At 47.5% G+C, this 19,115-nt stretch overlaps 2 protein-coding genes across 3 annotated transcripts in view; both read right to left on the bottom strand.

The window, feature by feature from the left end:
* The window catches only part of Nt5dc3 (5'-nucleotidase domain containing 3), a 57,273-nt gene extending 41,693 nt beyond the window's left edge, over nucleotides 1–15,580 (bottom strand). For both annotated transcript variants that reach the window (XR_004388837.1, XM_032910804.1), the window contains exon 1: nucleotides 15,311–15,580. Coding sequence is in view for 1 of the 2 variants with exons in the window: in XM_032910804.1 (XP_032766695.1) it covers nucleotides 15,311–15,512 (202 nt within the window). In the remaining variant the exon portion in view is untranslated. The remainder of the gene's footprint in view (nucleotides 1–15,310) is intronic.
* Nucleotides 15,581–18,102: 2,522 nt separating this feature from the next.
* The window catches only part of LOC116907663 (tetratricopeptide repeat protein 41), a 65,234-nt gene continuing 64,221 nt past the window's right edge, over nucleotides 18,103–19,115 (bottom strand). The window contains exons 15-16 of the mRNA XM_032910758.1: nucleotides 18,879–19,008; nucleotides 18,103–18,786 (exon numbers count right to left, since the gene is read on the bottom strand). Coding sequence (XP_032766649.1) covers nucleotides 18,132–18,786; nucleotides 18,879–19,008 — 785 coding nt within the window. The 3' untranslated portion in view covers nucleotides 18,103–18,131. The remainder of the gene's footprint in view (nucleotides 18,787–18,878; nucleotides 19,009–19,115) is intronic.

Genomic DNA, 19,115 nt, shown 5'->3' with positions numbered 1-19,115 from the left:
TTTAAGATTCCCCTCAGAATATCATTCATTGACTCAATTCTATCTTTACCGCTGACAGGAAAAGAAAATGAACAAAGGCAAAACTTAGGTTGAATCCGGTGTCTTCCCTCTCTATTCAGGCAAATATTTTAAACTGCCTGGAGATCCGAGCGTGAGAAGTGCAACTTCGGCCAACCTTGCTTGTTCTGCTTCATATTCAGAAATGCTAAGCAGCTCCCCATTAATAAAAGCCTCCAGTCAGGCAGGGCTATCAGTGTCAGTCACAGAGCAAACGTGGGGAGAGCGCCAAGTGGAAATCCACGGCCTGGGTTCTGTCAAGGGATTTCCTCACACAGTCAAAGGCAAGATGACTGTCATTCAGCTATTGGGCAGGCAGCCTAGAGAGTCATAAAAGTTGACAAAGTGGGTACTAGGGAGATGCTCAGTCAGTAAAGTGCCCGCCACTCAAGCAGGAAGTGACCCCCAGCACTCCCGTGAAAGCTGAGTGTGGGTGCACGGGCATTTGAAATCCCAGCACAGTGCAGAAGGAGGGGTAGATCCCTGAAACTCATGACTAGTCTACCTGAACAGACGTGTCTCAGGTTCAGTGAGAGACCTGTCTCAAAATTTAAGGTGGATCTAGATCAAGGAAGACACTGGATGTTGACCTCTGACCTCTGCATGCAAGTACTTGCATACATGTCTCAAACACACAAACATGTACATGTAATGGGAAGTAAGTGAGAGAACGAGAGAGCAAGGGCAAGAGAGCGAGAGCAAAAGAGGGGGGTGGAGGAGCAAGTCCATTACTTCCCCTGTCATTATCCCAGATGGAAAGGTGAGTTTGACAAACGGGGGTCCCACGGCTGCCAGGGATAAGCAATGTTTGCAGACTCCGGCTCTCCGGCTCTCCGGCTCAGCCAGTGTGATTTCGCCATCTCAGACCTGTGCCTGACCAGTTGGCCTCTCTTTCCTAGCACAGGGGGTAAGGGTGGGGTGGGGGAGGACTACTCATCTCCTCCCCCCGCCCCGCCCCATTCCTGGTTCTGGCCAGCTTTGCTCAGCAGCTCCTGAGAAAACAAAGGTGGCAGCCATCACTTTGATGGCAGCACAGATGTGACAGAGAAGCCCCAAGATGAAGAATCCCGGAAGGCCCAGTCACTCCAAGGAGGTGGGGTGACCTTGGCATAAATGAGAAATGAACTTTGAGTATCGCTGTCTGTAAGAACAGCTGACCAGGGCCTGCCATTCTTCCATTGCCAGCACCGTGAGGAACGCGTCCCACTGGGCGAGGCCTCAGCATGATTCCCCTCCTGACTCCGGGGAGCCCAAGACACGGAGGAGTCTGGGGCAAGCACAGGCTATCCCCTGCCTGTCGGTCTGGCCAGGTGCACTTCTGGGTCTGTCTGGTAATTTCAAGGAAGAACCAATTTTTTTTCTTCCAGCTTTGGGCACAGAGAAGATAATTCTGGAGGGGCTGGGGATCCTTACAGAGAAGCTGGAAAGAGCAAGGTCGGAAGCAGAAGGAACCACCCAAGGACATCTCGAGGCCAGGACCACGTCACGCTTAGAGCAAGCTCTACCTCTGACATTCCAATACCACGAGCCCATAAAATGTCTTCTCTCGGTTCATTTTATTTCTGTGGTGCCAGGAGTCCAACCCCAGCTTCTTCTGAAAACACTCTGGCTTTGCACTTCAACTAAGTCGCCTTAAGTTTTTAATTACTTTTCAGGGACGTTTCAGCTGCTCCAAAGTCTTTCTGCCTGGAATTTTGCATGTCTGCTCTGCATTAAAGGTTTTCCCCGGCCTCTCAGGATCTTAAACTGCTCTTCCACAGCTATTTCAACGGGACAAGTGGTCTGCGGTCTGTGACTCCACCACACACGGCTGAGTCTGTGTCAAAGTCTGCCTTTCCACGGATACTACATGGAAAGAGCCTCAAGGAAGGTTTTCTCACAGAATGTTGCAAAACATACACCATGCACAACAGTTTAATTTTTTTTAAATATTAAAAAACATAAAAATGTATAGATAGAACATAACTTTCCAGATAACAAATTTTTTAAAATCCAAAGAATATGTTGAAAAGGAAAAAGTATTGGCAGATTTACAAAACAGGGGCATATTAGACAAAAAAGAAAATTTCAAAAACAGAAATATCCTTAATAAATTTTAAAGTCTATAAAAAAAAAAGAAATTAAACAGCTAATTAACAAATGTTCAACCACCCTGAATGTTTAAAAAAAAAGTAAGTAAAACCATTTGGACACCACACACAATCCTGATTTCACATACATGGTTTTGTATAGGAAGCAGGTGATCCTTGGCTAAGAAATAAAAATAAAACGTCAGTTTCCTCCTGTCTGAGTTTAGGGCATTCTTTTTTTTTTTTTTTTCTGCTTTCAACCCAGGATGGAAAGAAAAACTGGGGGCTGGGCTGGGGGCGGGGTTTGGGGCATTCTTGGGCAGGGGCTGTCTGCTTTTGGGGGATGGGGCTGGGTGGGCTGGGGGCAGGGCTGGGGCTGGGGGCTAAGGCTGGGGCTAGGGTTGGGGTTGGGGGCTGGGCTGGGGCTGGGCTGGGACTGGGGTTGGGGTTGGGGCTGGGCTGGGGCTGGGCGGGGGGTGGGGCTGGGGCTGGGGCTAGGGCTGAGGCTGGGGTTGGGGTTGGGGCTGGGCTGGGGCTGGGAGTGGGCTGGGGCAGGGGGCTAGGGGTGGGGGTGGGGCTGGGGCTGGGGCTGGGGCTGGGGGTGAGGCTGCTGCTGGGCCTTCCACAGTTTCAGAACAAAACTGGCATTTGGAAAGTTTCTGGAAGGTAGCTGGCCATCAGCACCAAGAGGACTATCATCTTCCCAAAGCATATTATTAATAAGACATTGCCAACAGAGGAGGAAGCTGGCACATGCTCGACAACACTCGAGATCAACTTGACAGAAGCCACAATCCCAGAAACATGATGACATTTTCCTGATGTAAAGTTATGATTTAACTTTATTTATGAATAAATTTATATAAATCGTTTAGTTATGCCAGGCATGGGACTGCGTGTTTGTAATTCCAGCACTGGGGAGGCTCAGGCAGAAGGATCAAGAGTTCCAGACTAGCCTAGACTACATGAGAGAGCCTGTCTCAAAATGTCAAGGGCTGAGAATATAACTCGTGGGTGGAGTGATTGCCCAGCATCAAAGGATGACCTCAGGTTTGATCTCAGTACCACAAACAAAACAAAATGACTTAGCTCTGTTTTTTTGGTCATATGCTAGATTTAAGCTCTTTTCTAGGGGAGGCAGGAAAATAATATATCAGTTCAAAAAGCCTTGCAGAAGACACAGGACCTTTTTCCTAGTGCATTTAGCAGTTACAAAAAGCAGGCAAGGGGTTGGGGATTTAGCTCAGGTAGGCGCTTGCCCTAGCAAGCGCAAGGCCCTGGTTCGGTCCCCAGCTCGAAAAAAAAAAAAAAAAAAAAAAAGTTTTAAAAAAAAAAAGCAGGCAAGAGCCTCTTGTTTTCTCGGTACACCAGCCAGCTCTCTGCGGATGTCCACAGCGCTCAAGGGCCACATTCTCATAGTAGGCGCTGATCACAGGCACTTACACTCTGTATGAGGCAGACGTAAAACAGCGAAGACAGAGCTCAGTGCAAGCTCCAGTAACTATGCTCAGTCTACACGGGGGGGGGGGGGGGACAGAGAGATGACATAGGTTACTAATTCAGGTCACGTATCTTATGGTATGCAATCTGTACTGGCCTGAACGGGAGTGTCCCCCATCAGCTCATCTATTTGAATACTTAGTCCCCAGTGGGTGGCACTAATTGAAGAGGTTTAGGAGATGTGGCCTTGCTGGAGAGAGCATGTAGCTGGAGGTGGCTTTGAGACTTAAAAGCTTCATGCCACTTCCACTTCGCTCTCTCTACGTGGTGCCTGTGGTTGGGATACAGTCACTCGGCTTCTTGCTCCTGCCACCATGCCACAGCCATGTGTCCCCTTTAGGACAGATTCTTATTACTCTAAGCCAAAATAAACTTTTTTTTTCTTTAGGTTGCTTTGGTTATGGTATTTTACCGCAGTAACAGAACAGTAATTAGTGCACAATAAGTTTCTAAGATTTTATTTTTTCGTTTTTAATTTTTTGAGACATGGAGGTCTCTCCATGTAGCCCTTGACTGAACTGGAACTCACTATGTAGATCAGGGTAGTCTTAAACTCACAGAGATCCACTGCCTCTGCCCCCAAAGTGCTGAGATATAAAAGTGTGACCCATTGGGATGGTTTGTCTATGCTTGGCCCAGAGAGTAGCAGTGTTAGGAGGTGAGACCTTGTTAGAGACAGCGTGTCACTGCGGGAGTGGGCTTAGGACCCTCATCCTGCACCATGCCTGCCCGGATCCTGCCCTGTTCCTGCCTTGATGATAACAGACTGAACCTCTGAACCTCTAAGCTAGCCCTGACTAAATGTTGTCCTTAGAAGACTTGCCTTCGTCATGGCGTCTGTTCACAGCAGTAAAAAACTAACTAAAATACCTACCAAGCCTGGCCCAAAATATATTTCTATATTCCTAAGTCAACAAAAGATTTAAGATACAGATGTTCCTTGGCTCACGGGATAGCACCCTACAGCCCATAGTAAGTTTGAAATATTATAGTAGAAAATGCATCTGGCCAGTCAGAAGAGTGGCTTTGATAGGACACACTTGGAATGTTTATAAGGTTTGAATCAATCCCCAGCATTGAGGGCTGGGAGCATTTAATAGATTTTACCTACAGGAAGCCATAGCTCAACCTAGCCTACACCCAGTGCAGCCTGAGAGCACTTCGGTGTAGACTTCAACTAGACAGATCACAACCCAACATGGCACCCTGTAGAGTATGGCTTGTATGGCCCAACTCACGGCTACAGATTGTTCCTCTCACCATCCCTTCCGAAGCATCCCAACACTTACATGAAATGACACCAACAGGACCAAATCTCTCAGCAACACCCCCCTCCCCGCTTCTTCCAGGGCTCTGCCCAGCAGCTGCATTGCTGACTGACAGGCTCGTTGTCCCTCCCACCTCTTGGCCAGAAGCCTCTCTTTACTTCTGCTTTGACGTCATCGCTTTACTGAGGTACAAACTGTGTGCAAGGAACTGCATATCCAGCATGGAAGTCCAAAACACCGAAGAGCGTTCCTCCCAACCCTGCAGCCCTCCCCCTCCCTTTGCCCCTGCTGTTATGGGGTCAGATTCCTATATTCATCTCTAGAACTTTCTACAAATGAGGTCGTCAGACAAGGCATGGTTTTTTTTTTATAACCTGGTTTTAGCACCTACACGTCTCCTGTTGTCAGCACAGTGCAGGGAAGGAGGCGAGAGTTATTAGTTAGAAAGCCCAGGTTGTCGGTGGGTGGAGGAAACCAGCCAGCTTGTAGAATGCTGGCAGGGGATACAAAGGGTTGGCTCTTCCTGGGGGGCAGACAAGGCAGACTTGGTTTACATGGCTTCTGTTCATCTAAGGAGAAACTTTCGCCTCTCCAACAGGATTCCGCATCATCTCCAGCAACCCATGATGAACAGAATTACTCATCTAAAAGAAATTGCTAACGCACATGACATTTATATTACTCCCACTGAAAGTTAAAATTGCACCTTATTACTCTGTAATATCTGTGATTCCCACTGCGCCACAGAAACCATCACACTTCCTCAAGTTCTGGGGGAGAAACGCACACACTGAGATGAGATTAAATACAATAATGGCTTGGTGGCAACTTAATCTTAAGGTAAGTCATTTATCAGAAAAATAAAGCTAACTGCTCAAGAGAAAAGCACATTTAGCTTCAAGGGACAAAGTTTCTTAGAAGAAAACAGAGCCGAAGATGAAACACTCTTGCCCCTAGGGTACTAAGACAGAAAAGGAAGGAACATCAATGCCTTGCCATAACCACACACTGGGTGACCTCACAGTCAGGGTCTCAGTAAACACAGGGATTCCAAAGGCAAATTTGATCTGCAGAGGACCCAAAAGCAGGGCAGCTGGTTTTCAGCTAGCAAGCCACTGAGTGTGGGCAAAAGCCAAGCACACAGTAGGTTCTTTGTAAACTCCTGTCCATTCTTTTTCTTATTCAGTCATTTCAGAGTCTTTTCCCTCAGGCAGAGGTATTTGACATGATCTAGGAATTGTCTCTTTCAAGGGATCTTTGATGAGGAGACAGAGACACGATGTCACCTTCATTCCCCTCATCTTTTGGAGACCTCAGTTTAGATCTCCACAGCCACAGACTTGTGGCTTCGACACAGAAAAGAATCTCAGTACTAGCTGGAGCTTGACCTTTTATTGGAAGCATTTTAGTTGCTTCTTGAAAGGTCCCCACAAAGAGGGAAGAGAGAGCAAAACTGCACAGCAAACAAACAGAGACCCTCCTTGGCTGCCCGGGTGGGGCCCTACCGTAATTGCAAGGTTTACATGGAAATGGAAACCAGGCAGGACCACGTGTCCAGGGAATGAGGAGGTGTAAGGAGCTGGAAGGGCAAAGATGTGCTCTTCCCTGAGCCACAGAGGGGGACGCAGCCTTGCCAACAGCTTGGCTTCCGCCCAGGGATCTGTTCCAGAGCTGTGGGAGCGCAAATGTAAACCCTACACCGTGCAGGGTATGGTTGGGGACAAGAGCCACACACAGAGGCCGGCTGCTGCCTTTGTTCTCTTCACCCTCAGCATACGGTGGCATCTCCCAGAGGCTCTGTTCTACAAGTGACTGAATGCAGAATCAACCGGAGAACCCGGACCCTTCTGCACATCACAGAAACTTACAAAACTACAAAAGCATGCTGATCCCCTAAGCTTTTTTATTTTGGAAAACCATTTTTTTTAAATAAACGTAAGTCATGCTTGGCTGGGCGGTGGTGGCACATGCCTTCAATCCCAGCACTCAGGAGGCAGAGGTGAGTGGATCTCTGAGCTAGAGGCCAGCCTGGTCTATACAGTGAGTTCCCAGATAGCTAGGTCTACACAGAGAAACCCTCACCCCCAAATACATACATACATACATACATACACACATACATACATACATACTCCATTTATGTTGACAGGTAACTATTTATTATTACACTAAACAAATCTCTAAGTACTTTTTTTTCAACCTCTCCATTTTAATTTCAATGTACCCACAAATATAATTCCATATAAAAAAGTTTCTAAGGGGTTATAAAAAAGTTTCTAAGAAGTATGGGGCTCACAGAGACTAAACCACCAACCAAAGAGCAAGCCCCTACACCTATGTAGCAGATATGCAGCTTGGTCTTCATGAGGGTCCCCTAACAACTGGAGTAGGGGCTGCCTCTGACTCAGTTGCCTGAATTTGAATCCCCTTCCCCTAGTTGGACTGCCTTGTCTGGCCTCTGTGGAAGAGGGTGTTATTAGTCCTGCTTCAACTTGATGTGCCAAGATGGACTGGTACCCATGGGGGGCTTCCCCTTCTCTGAGGAGAGGGGGAGGGGGTACATGAGGGGGAGACTGAGAGGAGAGGAGAGAGGAGAGGCATAAGAGAGAGGAGGGATGTAATTGGAATGTAAAGTGAATAAATAGATTGATTGGTTAATTAATTAATTAATTAATTAGGTGTTAGGAATGGTTATGATGCAAAGTCCTCAACCCAAGACCTCAACTACATATGCCAACCATGTACTGAACCCCTAAAAACTATTCTCTGAGGAAATTAAGTTTATAAAACGTTCTAAAGACAAAATGCTGAAAAAGGGCTGCCTTAGCTATACCTACCTTGCCTATTATTCCAGTTAAAGGGATTACCCAACTAATGGTAAACACAAGACTTTGCCAAGGGGCTAGAGAGACTGCTCAGTGGTTACAGGCACCAAGTGCTCTCACAGAGGAGCAGGATTTAGTTCTCCGCACCCACATGGCAGCTCATAGCCATCTATAACTCCAACTCCAGGGGACCGGATGCTTTCTTGTGGCCTCGGCTGTCACCAGGCATACGCGTAGTACATATACACACAGGCAGGCAAACACTAATACACACAAAATAAAAATAAATCCTTTAAAGACATCCTTGTTAAATCAGTGAGTCCCGAATGGGTAAAAAAGTGATATACTTTGCTATTAAATGAGCTGCTCGCATATATTCAAAAAGCAAAAACAGGGGTTGGGGATTTGGCGCAGTAGTAGAGTGCTTGCCTAGGAAGCGCAAGGTCCTGGGTTCGGTCCCCAGCCCCGGAAAAAAGAAAGGAAAAAAAAAAAAAAAAAAAAAAAAAAATGAGACTAGAGAGATGGCTCCATGAGTTAAGAGCAACTTGCTACTCATCCAGAAGACTCAGGTTCAAGCCCTACCATCCACAGGAAGGCTCGCTACCATCTACAACTACAATCTTACGGCATTCGATACTCTCTTCTGTCGGAGTGCTGGTGTTGCAAGGGTGAGGTCACACCTGACTTTATAGACAGATCCAGGTACCACACCCAAGGCTTTGTGTACACAACAAGTGCTCTAACTAAGCCACAGCCTCAAGTCCTGTACCCAGGTTTTCCATCAATATCTGATCAATTCACTTAGCGTGAAACGCTTGCTCAAAACCACAATAAACTAAAAAGGACTGGGCCAGTGAGACAGCTCAGCAGGTTATCTGAGTTCAACCACCCAGAACCCACATAAAGGTAGGAGAGAACCAACTCCCAAAGGTCATCCTTTGACCTCCACACAATAAATATAAAGTCTCAAAAAAATTTACCTAAAGTGAAGGATCAACTCACTAACTAGGAAGTTTTCCTACAAAGGCCAGTCTCAACCAGCTCTCCTCCCCCACCCCCCTCGGTACTAGCTGTACTGTACCATGCAGTAGTTGACCTAGTAAAATAAGACCACAGCCTTCCAGGGCCCCCTGGGGTGAAGAAGACGCAATGAAGGAAACAGTCCTTTAACCAACCAACATGTGCTTGGGAAATTATAAAATTGTCAGAAAGGTTTTTCTTCCCTCTTCCCTTCCCTACGACATATACAGTCAGTACAGAAAGGACGGTGTGATTTCACTGACCATGCATGAGGGCAGAAGGACTGCAGCCAGCATTGAGCTCCGAAGGCAGCTTATCTTACCAGCCCCTTAGCCCAAGAGAGCCAGGCACTTCCCTCCACTGTGAAGCAGGCGGAGTGCAGCCAGGACCAAGAGAGATGGACAAGCCAGACAGCCACACTGTCACAGGGATGACATCACACGTCACAGACACAAAAGGAAAATCAGAATAGCTTTGTGATTCAGCCATTCAAAAGTTAGTAGCCATAAAGGCAAGCGGATGCCAAGTGGGGCTATCCACAAAGGGTCCCAAGGCTGTCAATGTCTGCACCACCTGCTCCAGGGAAGGGTTGAAAGTTACAATGTAGGATGTTTGTCCTCAAGTCCTTCCCGATGGCTACTATGATGTCTAAGACCAGAGAACTAGCAACAATAGCCACCTAAACAAAGGACCACTTCTAAAGAAAGGATTGTGCTACTTGTAAAATGCCAAGAAAGGTACAAACACAATAGGAAAAACCCGCATCCTACTGTCCAGCTGAGAAATAAAAGCTGCTCTCCAGCCTCGCCCCTACCTGACACCTCCCCTCACTTTGGTTTATCATTTCTGAGTTACTCCAGACTTCTGCCTCCGGGCAGACATGTAATCTGCAGCATTACTGTGTTTAAGATCACCTTTAATTAGCATCTATCCATAATCTGAGTCCAACACTTAGGGTGGTAGGGCAGAAGGACCATGAGTTTGAAGCCAGTTTATGCTACGGAAAACCAAACAACAACAAAAAAAAAACTTCAACTTGTGCCAAGAACCTTGCCTGGATAGAAGAAAGATACCTATCTAGCGCTGCTCTCTCTCTCTCTCTCTCTCTCTCTCTCTCTCTCTCTCTCTGTCTGTCTGTCTTGCACTCTCTCTCTCTCTTTTCTCTCTGTCTCTCCCTCCCCTTCTGTGTGTGTGTGTGTGTGTGTGTGTGTGTGTGTGTGTGTGTGTGTGTGTGTGTGTGTGTGTGTGTGTGTGTGTGTGTGTATGTTGTGTGTGTGTGATGTGTGTTTGTTTGTGTGTGGGGTATGTGTGTGGTGTGTGTGTGTGTGTGGTGTGTGTGGTGTGTGGATGTGTGTGTCTGTGTGTGTGTGTGTGTGTGTGTGTGTGTGTGTGGATGTGCTGTGTGTGTGTGTGTGTGTGTGTGTGTGTGTGTGTGTGTGTGTGTGTCTCATCTGAACTCAGAGCTTGCTCTTCCTCTATCCTACACATTCTGCCTTTACAGTGAGTTGGGGGAGCCCTGCTCCCCAGTTTACATGACAAGCTCTTTACCCACTGAACCATCTCTCCAACTTAAGGATTGATCTGTAACTTGGCTTTTGCTGTTGAGGGCCAAGATTCTCTGAAACCACTGTGAAGGTAGCTGAATGATCTACCATTTAATACACGGAATTAGGGTTGGGGATGTGGCTCAGTTGAGAGCGCTTGCCCAGCATGCACAAAGCTCCAAGCGCAAGCCTCATGGCCACATTAAACCAGCCAACAAGGAAATACTGTGATCCCAGCACAAAAAGGAGACACAAAAATCAGGAGTTCAAGGCCCTTCTTGGCTGCCTTGAAAGTTCAAGAGCAGTCGAAGCTATAAGAAACCCAAACCAAAAAAAAAAAAAAAAAAAAAAAAAACCTAAAACTATCTGGGGTTAATTTGTTTCTTTTGCTAATCCTGAGAAGTGTAGAGAAGATGACAAAATAGTAAGGGAGATTAAATGGTAATTCTGATACCAGCCTTTGAAGACAAAAAATTAAATTTTAAAAATCAGTATTTTTCAACCTTGGTGGCGTTGGCTCATTTGAGACGCCTGTCTATAAACATTGCTGGGCTGGAGATCTTGTACAATGCTTACATAACGTGTACAAAGCCCTGGGTTAGATCCCCAACACTGACAATCCGGCTAGGTACAAACAGTCTCTATACTGAGCTATGTGTGTCTGTATCACCCATGATGAGTCCTTTTTACATGTTTGGAATAACAGAAAACCAAACCAGCATTGGGGCGTGAGGAGAAAAGATTCAGGAAACCAATGAGATCACATATAAAACAGCTTGTGCGTGTACAATTGCCAAGTGTAATTTAATAGTGCAAACATGCCTATTTACCTAAGGACAGAGTACAAAGATTCTGCAGACTCTTAAACAGACGCCTACCTCCATATTCTGCCATTCTCAAGTGCAGAAGAGAGCACATTTCCAGATGGACCACGAAGCATCAGCCACTGTTAGTAACATGCCTTCCAACTAAACGAATGATTAGAAATGCCAAAGTACAGAACCCCAAAATAGAGTTAGTAACACAAAAATGGGGCTTCAAGGTCAAATTTCTCCAGGAAGCAAGATACTGACATCCTTTCTCTTGGAGACACAGGACTTTCAGAGCTGGTACTGAAAAGCCCAGCTGCTAAAAAAAATTTTTTTTCACCCTACATTTCGACAGCCCCATCTCTCAGAAGATTGGGGAGCAGTCTGAGGAATGTGAGTCTAATTGAAAACTATCAAAGGGTATCTCTCTAACCAACTGCAACACCTTAAGGAAGGCACGTGTCGTTACTTACTGTGGAGCACATTAGGTATGGTGAGAACTATCTTGGTGTCTAATGCTGACTTTGTAATGTTCTGCTTGCAACAATATTCCTGCTAAGTACCTAAGTCATATGTGTGTGTGTGTGTGTGTGTGTGTGTGTGTGTGTGTGTGTGTGTGTATGCGCGCGCATGCGCACATACAGTATATGCCTTCGTGCACTCGTATGTGGGTGCATGACCAATGTGCACTCGTGCAGAGGCCAGAGGAGAACATCGGGTGTCTTCTACACTTTCTGCCTTACTGCCTGCTGACAGCCTCCCTCACTAAACCCACAGCTCTCTGGGCTTTGGATTTGTTTTTTTGTTTTGTTTGTTGTTGTTGTTGTTTGTTGTTTTTTAGCAAACCTGTCTGGTCAGTAAGCCCCAATAATCCTCTATCTCCCCACCTGCTAGCTGGTGGCTCAGAGAGGTGCCACTGTGCCCAGCTTTCGGGTGGGTTCTAGGGACTAAAACTCAAACCCCATGCTTGCAGGAAAGGGAAGTTAGTTCTCTTACTTACTGAACCATCTTCCCAGCCCTCACAAATGTCAAATTTCTTATGGATTATCAATTTCTTTCAACCCAGAACTTTGACTAAACCCTGCCACATCTCTGAATAAAGCCCGTAGCACTCTACAGTAACTCACAGCTTACCTTCTTCCACTATGACCTCACCAAAGGGGCATATATTCTAATGAGCCCAGCTCTCAGATTAACTCCTTTAAAAAGAAAGAGAGAAAGAGGGAAGAGGGAAGGAGGGAAGGAAGGAGGGAGGAAGGGAAGGAGAAGGGGGCTCGGAACAGAAGCCGACTGTAGGCTTTATAGAAGCTACAAGTTTCTCTGTATATCCAAAGCTGACTTAAAATTTGTTTTCTTTTTAATAAATTTTAATTAAAATAGAGAGAAACAGGGACTGGGGAAGAGTGCATTATAACAAAGCCTAAAATCATACCCCTTGCCTGGCAGGCATTTGAAGGGCTTGGCCTGAAACCACTGTTGTGATTACAAAAGGAATCAAGTGACCAGAAAATAAGATTCTTTTGTCAGAATCAAACAGTGGGAAAGTAAAAACCATTTTATCCTGAGGGGATTACTGGGGAGTGGGGCTCCTGTGTGCGCATGCGCGCAACACACACACACACACACACACACACACACACACACACATATGTCAGTCAGTCAGTCAGTCAGTCAGTCAGTAGTCATCTATGCAGCTGTCAGTAGCTGACCCTATTCCTCTACCAGACTCCATATCCATGTACGGCTGCTCCACGGTTTGGCACAGGCAGGCAGGTGAACGGATACTGAGAATCAACAACCTTAAAACCCACTGGTGGATACTGAGTGACAGCTCACATGGGCACGGATTGGAGGAGAGTAGAGAAGAGGAGGACCCAAACGAGACAAAGAGGCAAAGCCAGATTAAAGTCCCCGAGTTTTCAGAGGTGACATAGAAACTACTTGTGAATGTGCGTGGGGAGTGGGGAGGACCTGCACACCATGTATCTGCATAGGTAGTAGCATCTGCAGGGAATGGGCTCAAGCTAAAAATGCTACATTAGGGCCAAGTGCAGTGGTGAAGAACTTTAATCTCAGAACCAGATAGAAGCAGTTAGATCTCTGTGAGTTCCAGACTAGCCTGGTTTACAAAGCAGAGTTACCCGACAGCTGGGGCTGTACAGAAAGACCCTGCCTCAAAGTAAACAAACAAATAAACAAATAAATAAATAAGGAAGAGGAGAGGCAGGAGGAGGGGGGAGGAGGAGGAGGAGAGGGGAGGGGGAAAGGAAGAGGAGGAGAAAGGGGGGGGAGAGGAGGAGGAGGGAGGGGAGGGGGAAAGGAGGAGGGAGGGAAAGGAGGAGGGGGGAGGAGGGGGAGGGAGGGGAAGGAGTACACATACCCCAAGTCAGTACTACCCACACCCCATTTTCCAGACGGGTAAACAAGCTTCAGGACCTCTCTAGTTCTCACAGGCCACAAGGGGCAAATCCTGTCCAAAATAGCAGGGTGAAAGCAATTTTTACCTCTAGTTTCTTCTAAAACTAAACATGCAGTTACCCTTCAACCTTCAGAGACTGGCTTCCCCCACACACACACACTCCACAGTGTAACTCTCTAAAATATACATTTTTTTGTATGTTAGATGAATGGTAGTCTCCTTTTTATTGCTAAGTACTGTAGTTCCACAGTAGGCACATACCACAACACTGAATCATTTACCCATAGTTCACTCCTCAAAAGGACATGTGTGGATTGCTCCAATCCCACAGCCAAATGGGTATGAATACTGTATAGGGGGTTTTATACTTCATTCTTTCCATACATGTCAGAATATTTTTCAACTAAAAATATAGTTGAGCTGTGCGTATTGGCACACACCCTTAATCTCAGCACTCAGGAAAGAGGCAGGTGATCTCTCTGAGTTCCAAGCCCATCAGGTCTACAGAGTGAGTTCCAGGACAGCCAGGACTACACAGTGTCGAAAAAAACAAAAACAAAAAGACAGGAGTAGTGAGTAGCTCATGTCTCTAATGCCAGCACTTCAAAGACTGAGGCAGGAGGATTGCTTCAAGTTTAAAGTTACCTTGAAACCCTGTCACAAAAGACCAAAAAGAAAGAGAAGCAAGAGGGAAGAGGGACAGAGCCCTGACATGACACATTTGCCAGGAACGGTGGCTCCCTGCTGGGAAGATAGATAACACAGGAGACTCATAACTCTAAGGCCTGGGATACACAGCCCCTCTCAAAACACTTGCCTGGCCAAAAACAGTAAGTCGCTCTTTCAAAGCATTGCGGACAACTCTGAATGTGCTGTGAAGATCATTCCAAATAGGTTTTGTTTCACTTAAACACAGACATGTGGCCAAAGATGCAAAAGGAAATCCTACAAAAATGTTCCCTCACCAACCCCCTCCTCCCGTACCAACCTCCCCAAACCACCCCCCTTCCAAAATCAGTATTAAATCCAGCGTGTCCTCTGATAACAGCTTCAGTGGCTACACGTCACCGGCCCTTTACTCCAGGTTCCAAACGTTTGACTGCTAGGAAGACGCACAAAGCAACAGACAAGACAATGGATTCCCCACCCTGGGTCAAAACCAGTTTTTGTTTAGGCCCCTTGCTTGCACTCGAGTCTCGAGTCTCGCCCTTCCCGTCTACATAATGGACATGACCCCCTCCTCTGGAGGCTGAGGGAGATTTAGGAACTATATCAATACCTGTTTCTATTATCATCTGGTTCCTCTCTCCAGTACTTCTCGATTCCCTAACAGCCGAGTGAAGCTCATTCTCTGTTCATCTGGCCACAGGAACTCTTGCCCTCGCAGAGGGCCGTGGATTACCAGACCACCCTCCCCTTTCAAATAGAACATTTCACCTACTGCACCCTGCAAAAGGGAGACCCGCTCAGCCTCCTGACCCGGTCGCCTGCGCTGGAGCCTGTCTAGGACAGCGCGGCAGCAAGCCGGGCTGCTACTATCGCTCCCAGAGCCAATGACAAGACCTAACGGTGTTCCTACCGACGCCCTTGGAACCCTCGCGGCGGCCCAGAGCACATCCGATGCACACTCCTGGTTTAACAATCTCCAGGTATGAAATAGCTTCCCCAGCGGGGGAAAGAGAAGCAAGAGTTGCGAAGTTTTAGAGTCGCCTCCCCCGCGGGAGTCGCGCGACAGAGGTAGGGTGCGGGAGACCCGAGGGGTCCTCGAGTAGGCGGCCCAAGCTGGGGCGCGCACTCACCGTCCGTGCTCCTCTTCGCCTCGTGGTAGCGCGCCCACAGGTAGCTTTTCATGTCCACAGCAGCCGGGGCAGCCGGGGCAGTGCACAGGCGCCGAGCGCAGTCCGCGGGCGGTCGTCCTCGAGCCACAGCCCCGCTGCCGCTTCGCAGCCCCGCCACCGCCCTCGCCCCGGCCCCGCGGGCCGCCGCTGCCACCGTGGCCATGCTGCCACTAGGCTGCCAGAGACATGGACAGCCAGCGTCAGGAGGCTCCCGGACGCACGCCGGCAGTTCCTACGTCTGAGCAAGTAGCAGCGCGGCCCAGGCACCACCCACTTCGGGGCGGGGCCTGGGCGGGGCCGGGGGCGAGGCTGGAGAGGTGGGCGGGTTCTAGACGGAAGCGGGAGGCGGGGTCAAGGATTAGGCTTGGAGCAGCGGGGTGGGTGGGGCCTGGGCTGGGTTAGGGGCGGGGCCTGGTTGGAAAGAGTGATGCCCCGACTGAGTAAGGAACAGGGTCTAGAGAGAATGAGTGGAACCATCTCGATTGCGTCAGAGGCAGAGGCAAGGAAGACAAAGGGCCTGGGAAGACAAAGCCGGGGACACGGGGTAGTCAAAGGCTGGGGTCAGGTGTGGGTCTGTGGAAATAGAGACCCGATCTGGGTTGAGTCAGAGGCGGAGTCAAGAGCAAGGCCTTAGAGAAACCGTGTGGGGCGGGGCCGTAGGTGCCAGGGCACAGCGCCCGGTCTGCTGCGGTCACTTCCTGACCCGTGAGGCGTGGGGGTGGTGCTGAGGCCACACAAACCAGGATGATTCATCTCCGACCCTATCGCTGCCCGTAAGACTCTGCTGTACCTTCCTCTTGCCTTCCGTGGCGGGCTCCCAATTCTGATTCACCATCTCTAGTCCCTGTCTCTGGAATGAGACCCACTTTCCGTGTCAATGGCTTCTGCAGGTTATCTCCTGGATCTCAGGTGCCTCACCGAGACTGTCGTGAGACCCTCTTGCCGATCCAAGAGCTGCCCTTTAAAAAGTTGCTAGGCCGAGATCCCGCACAAGGTTTAAAGTCGTCTGCAAGATCCTGCCCCTGAAGACTCCAATAAATGTAAATTTCCTTTACAGTGCACTGCCTCTGGAAAACCAGGTCCCGACCGCCAGAGAGGTCCTCTGGACCTGATTATTAGTTTCCTGCCCACGCTCACAGCACGTTTGGTACCTGCTCCACTCATCTGCTTAACTGCACTTGTTCCGTACGTTGGAGCTCCACTAATAGCCAACAAACAGTAGCCGCCCTACCAGCTGCCATTTCTATATGCACTGAGTCAGATTTGGCTCCTGCAGGACTTTCTATCACCCACCCAAGACCTGCATGAGAAGCACTGGGCCCCAAGGAATTCCCAAAGTACCCCATGGTGACCACTGAGTAGAGGGGTATAGTGGGAATGCCTGGGATGATGAAATAGCCCGGACACAGTGTGAGAATCAGAAGATTCTTAAGTTGTGGGCTGAAGGAGTCAGATGTTTTCATGGAAGATGATGACACCTGAGCTAGTTCCTAACCGATAATGAAAACCATTAATAGAAAGCTGGCTGTGTGTTTTATCTCATACACTTTCCCCAACTGTCTTGAAAGCACCATGTGTCTCCTGTATACATAATGAAACTGAGGTACAACAGAGGTGAGGCTGCTTGCCTAAAGTCACAGAGCTGAGTCCCCTCTTCTATTGGGTGGTAGGGATGAGGGTAGCTAGAAAGTAATCCTTAACTTGTTACAGGTTAATGTTTTACGAGTCACTGATAAAAGGGAGGATAATAAAATGTGCAAATAGATATGTTATCAAATCCATGGGCTCTGATAATTAATGCTGCCTTTATGACTTGAGAGCATTTCCCTTCCTATCTTATTTATGCTAATAAAAAGTTTTGGTGATAACCATCAGTTTTACCTAGGTGAATTTTTAATTCAAAATATACTATAGAAATGTTTCTAAAAATTACGATTGGTAAGAGTGCCTCTATATATTTTTCTTAGCATATAGGACTCTGTGGAATCAAGGTTGTTGTACCTATCATAGAAATGTAGGGGGTTGGGGATTTAGCTCAGTGGTAGAGCGCTTGCCTAGCAAGTGCAAGGCCCTGGGTTCGGTCCCCAGCTCCGAAAAAAAAAAGAAAAAAAAAAAAGAAAAAGAAAAAAAAAGAAATGTAGATCACGTAAAGCCTTCTCTTTTGGCTGGAGAGAAGGCTCAGTGGTTAAGAGCACTGACTGCTCTTCCAGAGGTCCTGAGTTCAATTCCCAGCAGCCACATGGTGGCTCACAACCATCTGTAATGGGATCTGATGCCCTCTTCTGGTGTGTCTACAGTGTAGTCATATATAATAAATAAATAAGTCTTTAAAAAAAAACTGCTCTTTTTTAGCTAAAATCAGATACAACATTATAAGGGGCTGAGAAAACCGAATCCCCAGACCTGGATAGTGACCACTCCCTGCAGAGTTAAAAGAAAAGATCTGATAAAAAAAAAAATCCAAAATACGTTTCAGGGAAATGGCTTGGTCTGTTTAGAGCTTTCATGCATGCACCAGCACTGCTATAAAAATACAGGGGTGACAGCCTGTGCCTCGGCACAAAGAACGGGGGACAGGAAGATGCCTGGTGCTGACCGACTGCCAGGCTAGTCCAGGTTCAGTGAGACCTTGTCTCGAAAGATAACGGGAAAAGGCATAAGGAGGACACTGACGTCCTCTGGCCTACACACAAACACATGTATGCACACATGTATCACACGCACATACACCTTCTGAGAGAGATGAGAGCAACTCAAAGTACAAAACAGCCCAACATTACTTTTATTCCTTGTCAGGGTCATATGAGGTCTTCAGCATTTTTGTTTCGATTTGAGATCTTCTTGGGAAGACTGACTTCTGAGGAGTGAAGCAGTAGTGCGGAGTGTGAAAGAGCCACTTTTCTGACACGAGTTCGGATATGGACTTCCAGGGATTGTCTGCACTAAGAGGTGCTCGCAGCGGTTGACGGTAAATCGAATTGATCAGGCTCCTTCCGCTCCCCAACTCAGCAGAAAAAACCCTCTGCCTTGCGAGTCTCACCGAACCGTTCTTGTCAATGAGGGAGTACGTCTTCAGGGGATAGACTCCCTTCTTCCTTGGAGGTTGCTTTCTTAGACTATTCCGTATTTGTGAATTTTGGGCCTTTTCCTCGGCAGACATGGACAGAATTGGGGTCAGGGTCTTCTTTCCTCTGCCGGGAAAATATTTTACTTTATCTGAAACCAGAGAAGAGTCTGTGCTTTTAGCTCTCTGAAACCTATGTATATTCATACACATTGCAGTGTTCACTGTGTCAGAACTCTGGGCGCTGTGGAAGTTTAATTTAGGCAAGTTCTCCCACAATGAAAAGCCACAGCTAGAACCTTCAGGATAAAGCTGGCTCATGCCTTGAGGCCAGGACCTCCTGCCCCGGGACCTCTGGATTTCCCTCAGAAGGCTGCAAAAGATCAGAACGTGTCAAGTGGCTGTAATAGTAACACAAATAATCGAAAAGTCTGCTTCTTTCTGAGACATGCAAAAGAAACTCACTGTAGTATTCCCTCGATGGAGGCGTGGGAAGGCCCCAGGTGAGCTGCCCTTAAATCAAGTGACCTGTACAAATAGCTGACCGCCTCCATTGTGTCATGATGGCAGAAGTCACCTGACAACAGCTGGCCCGCTGGAGACATGGGGAGAGAGAAGGCGAGAATTTTTTTCAGCACTAACTTTATACATTTAAAAGCTTTATAAGGCCGGCATTGTAGCGCCACCTGTCATAATACCCTG

Source organism: Rattus rattus, chromosome 1 (assembly GCF_011064425.1).
Source record: "Rattus rattus isolate New Zealand chromosome 1, Rrattus_CSIRO_v1, whole genome shotgun sequence".
Taxonomy (NCBI): Eukaryota; Metazoa; Chordata; class Mammalia; order Rodentia; family Muridae; genus Rattus; species Rattus rattus.
The sequence above is the reverse complement of the archived record's forward strand: the minus strand, read 5'-3'. Positions and strand labels throughout refer to the sequence as shown.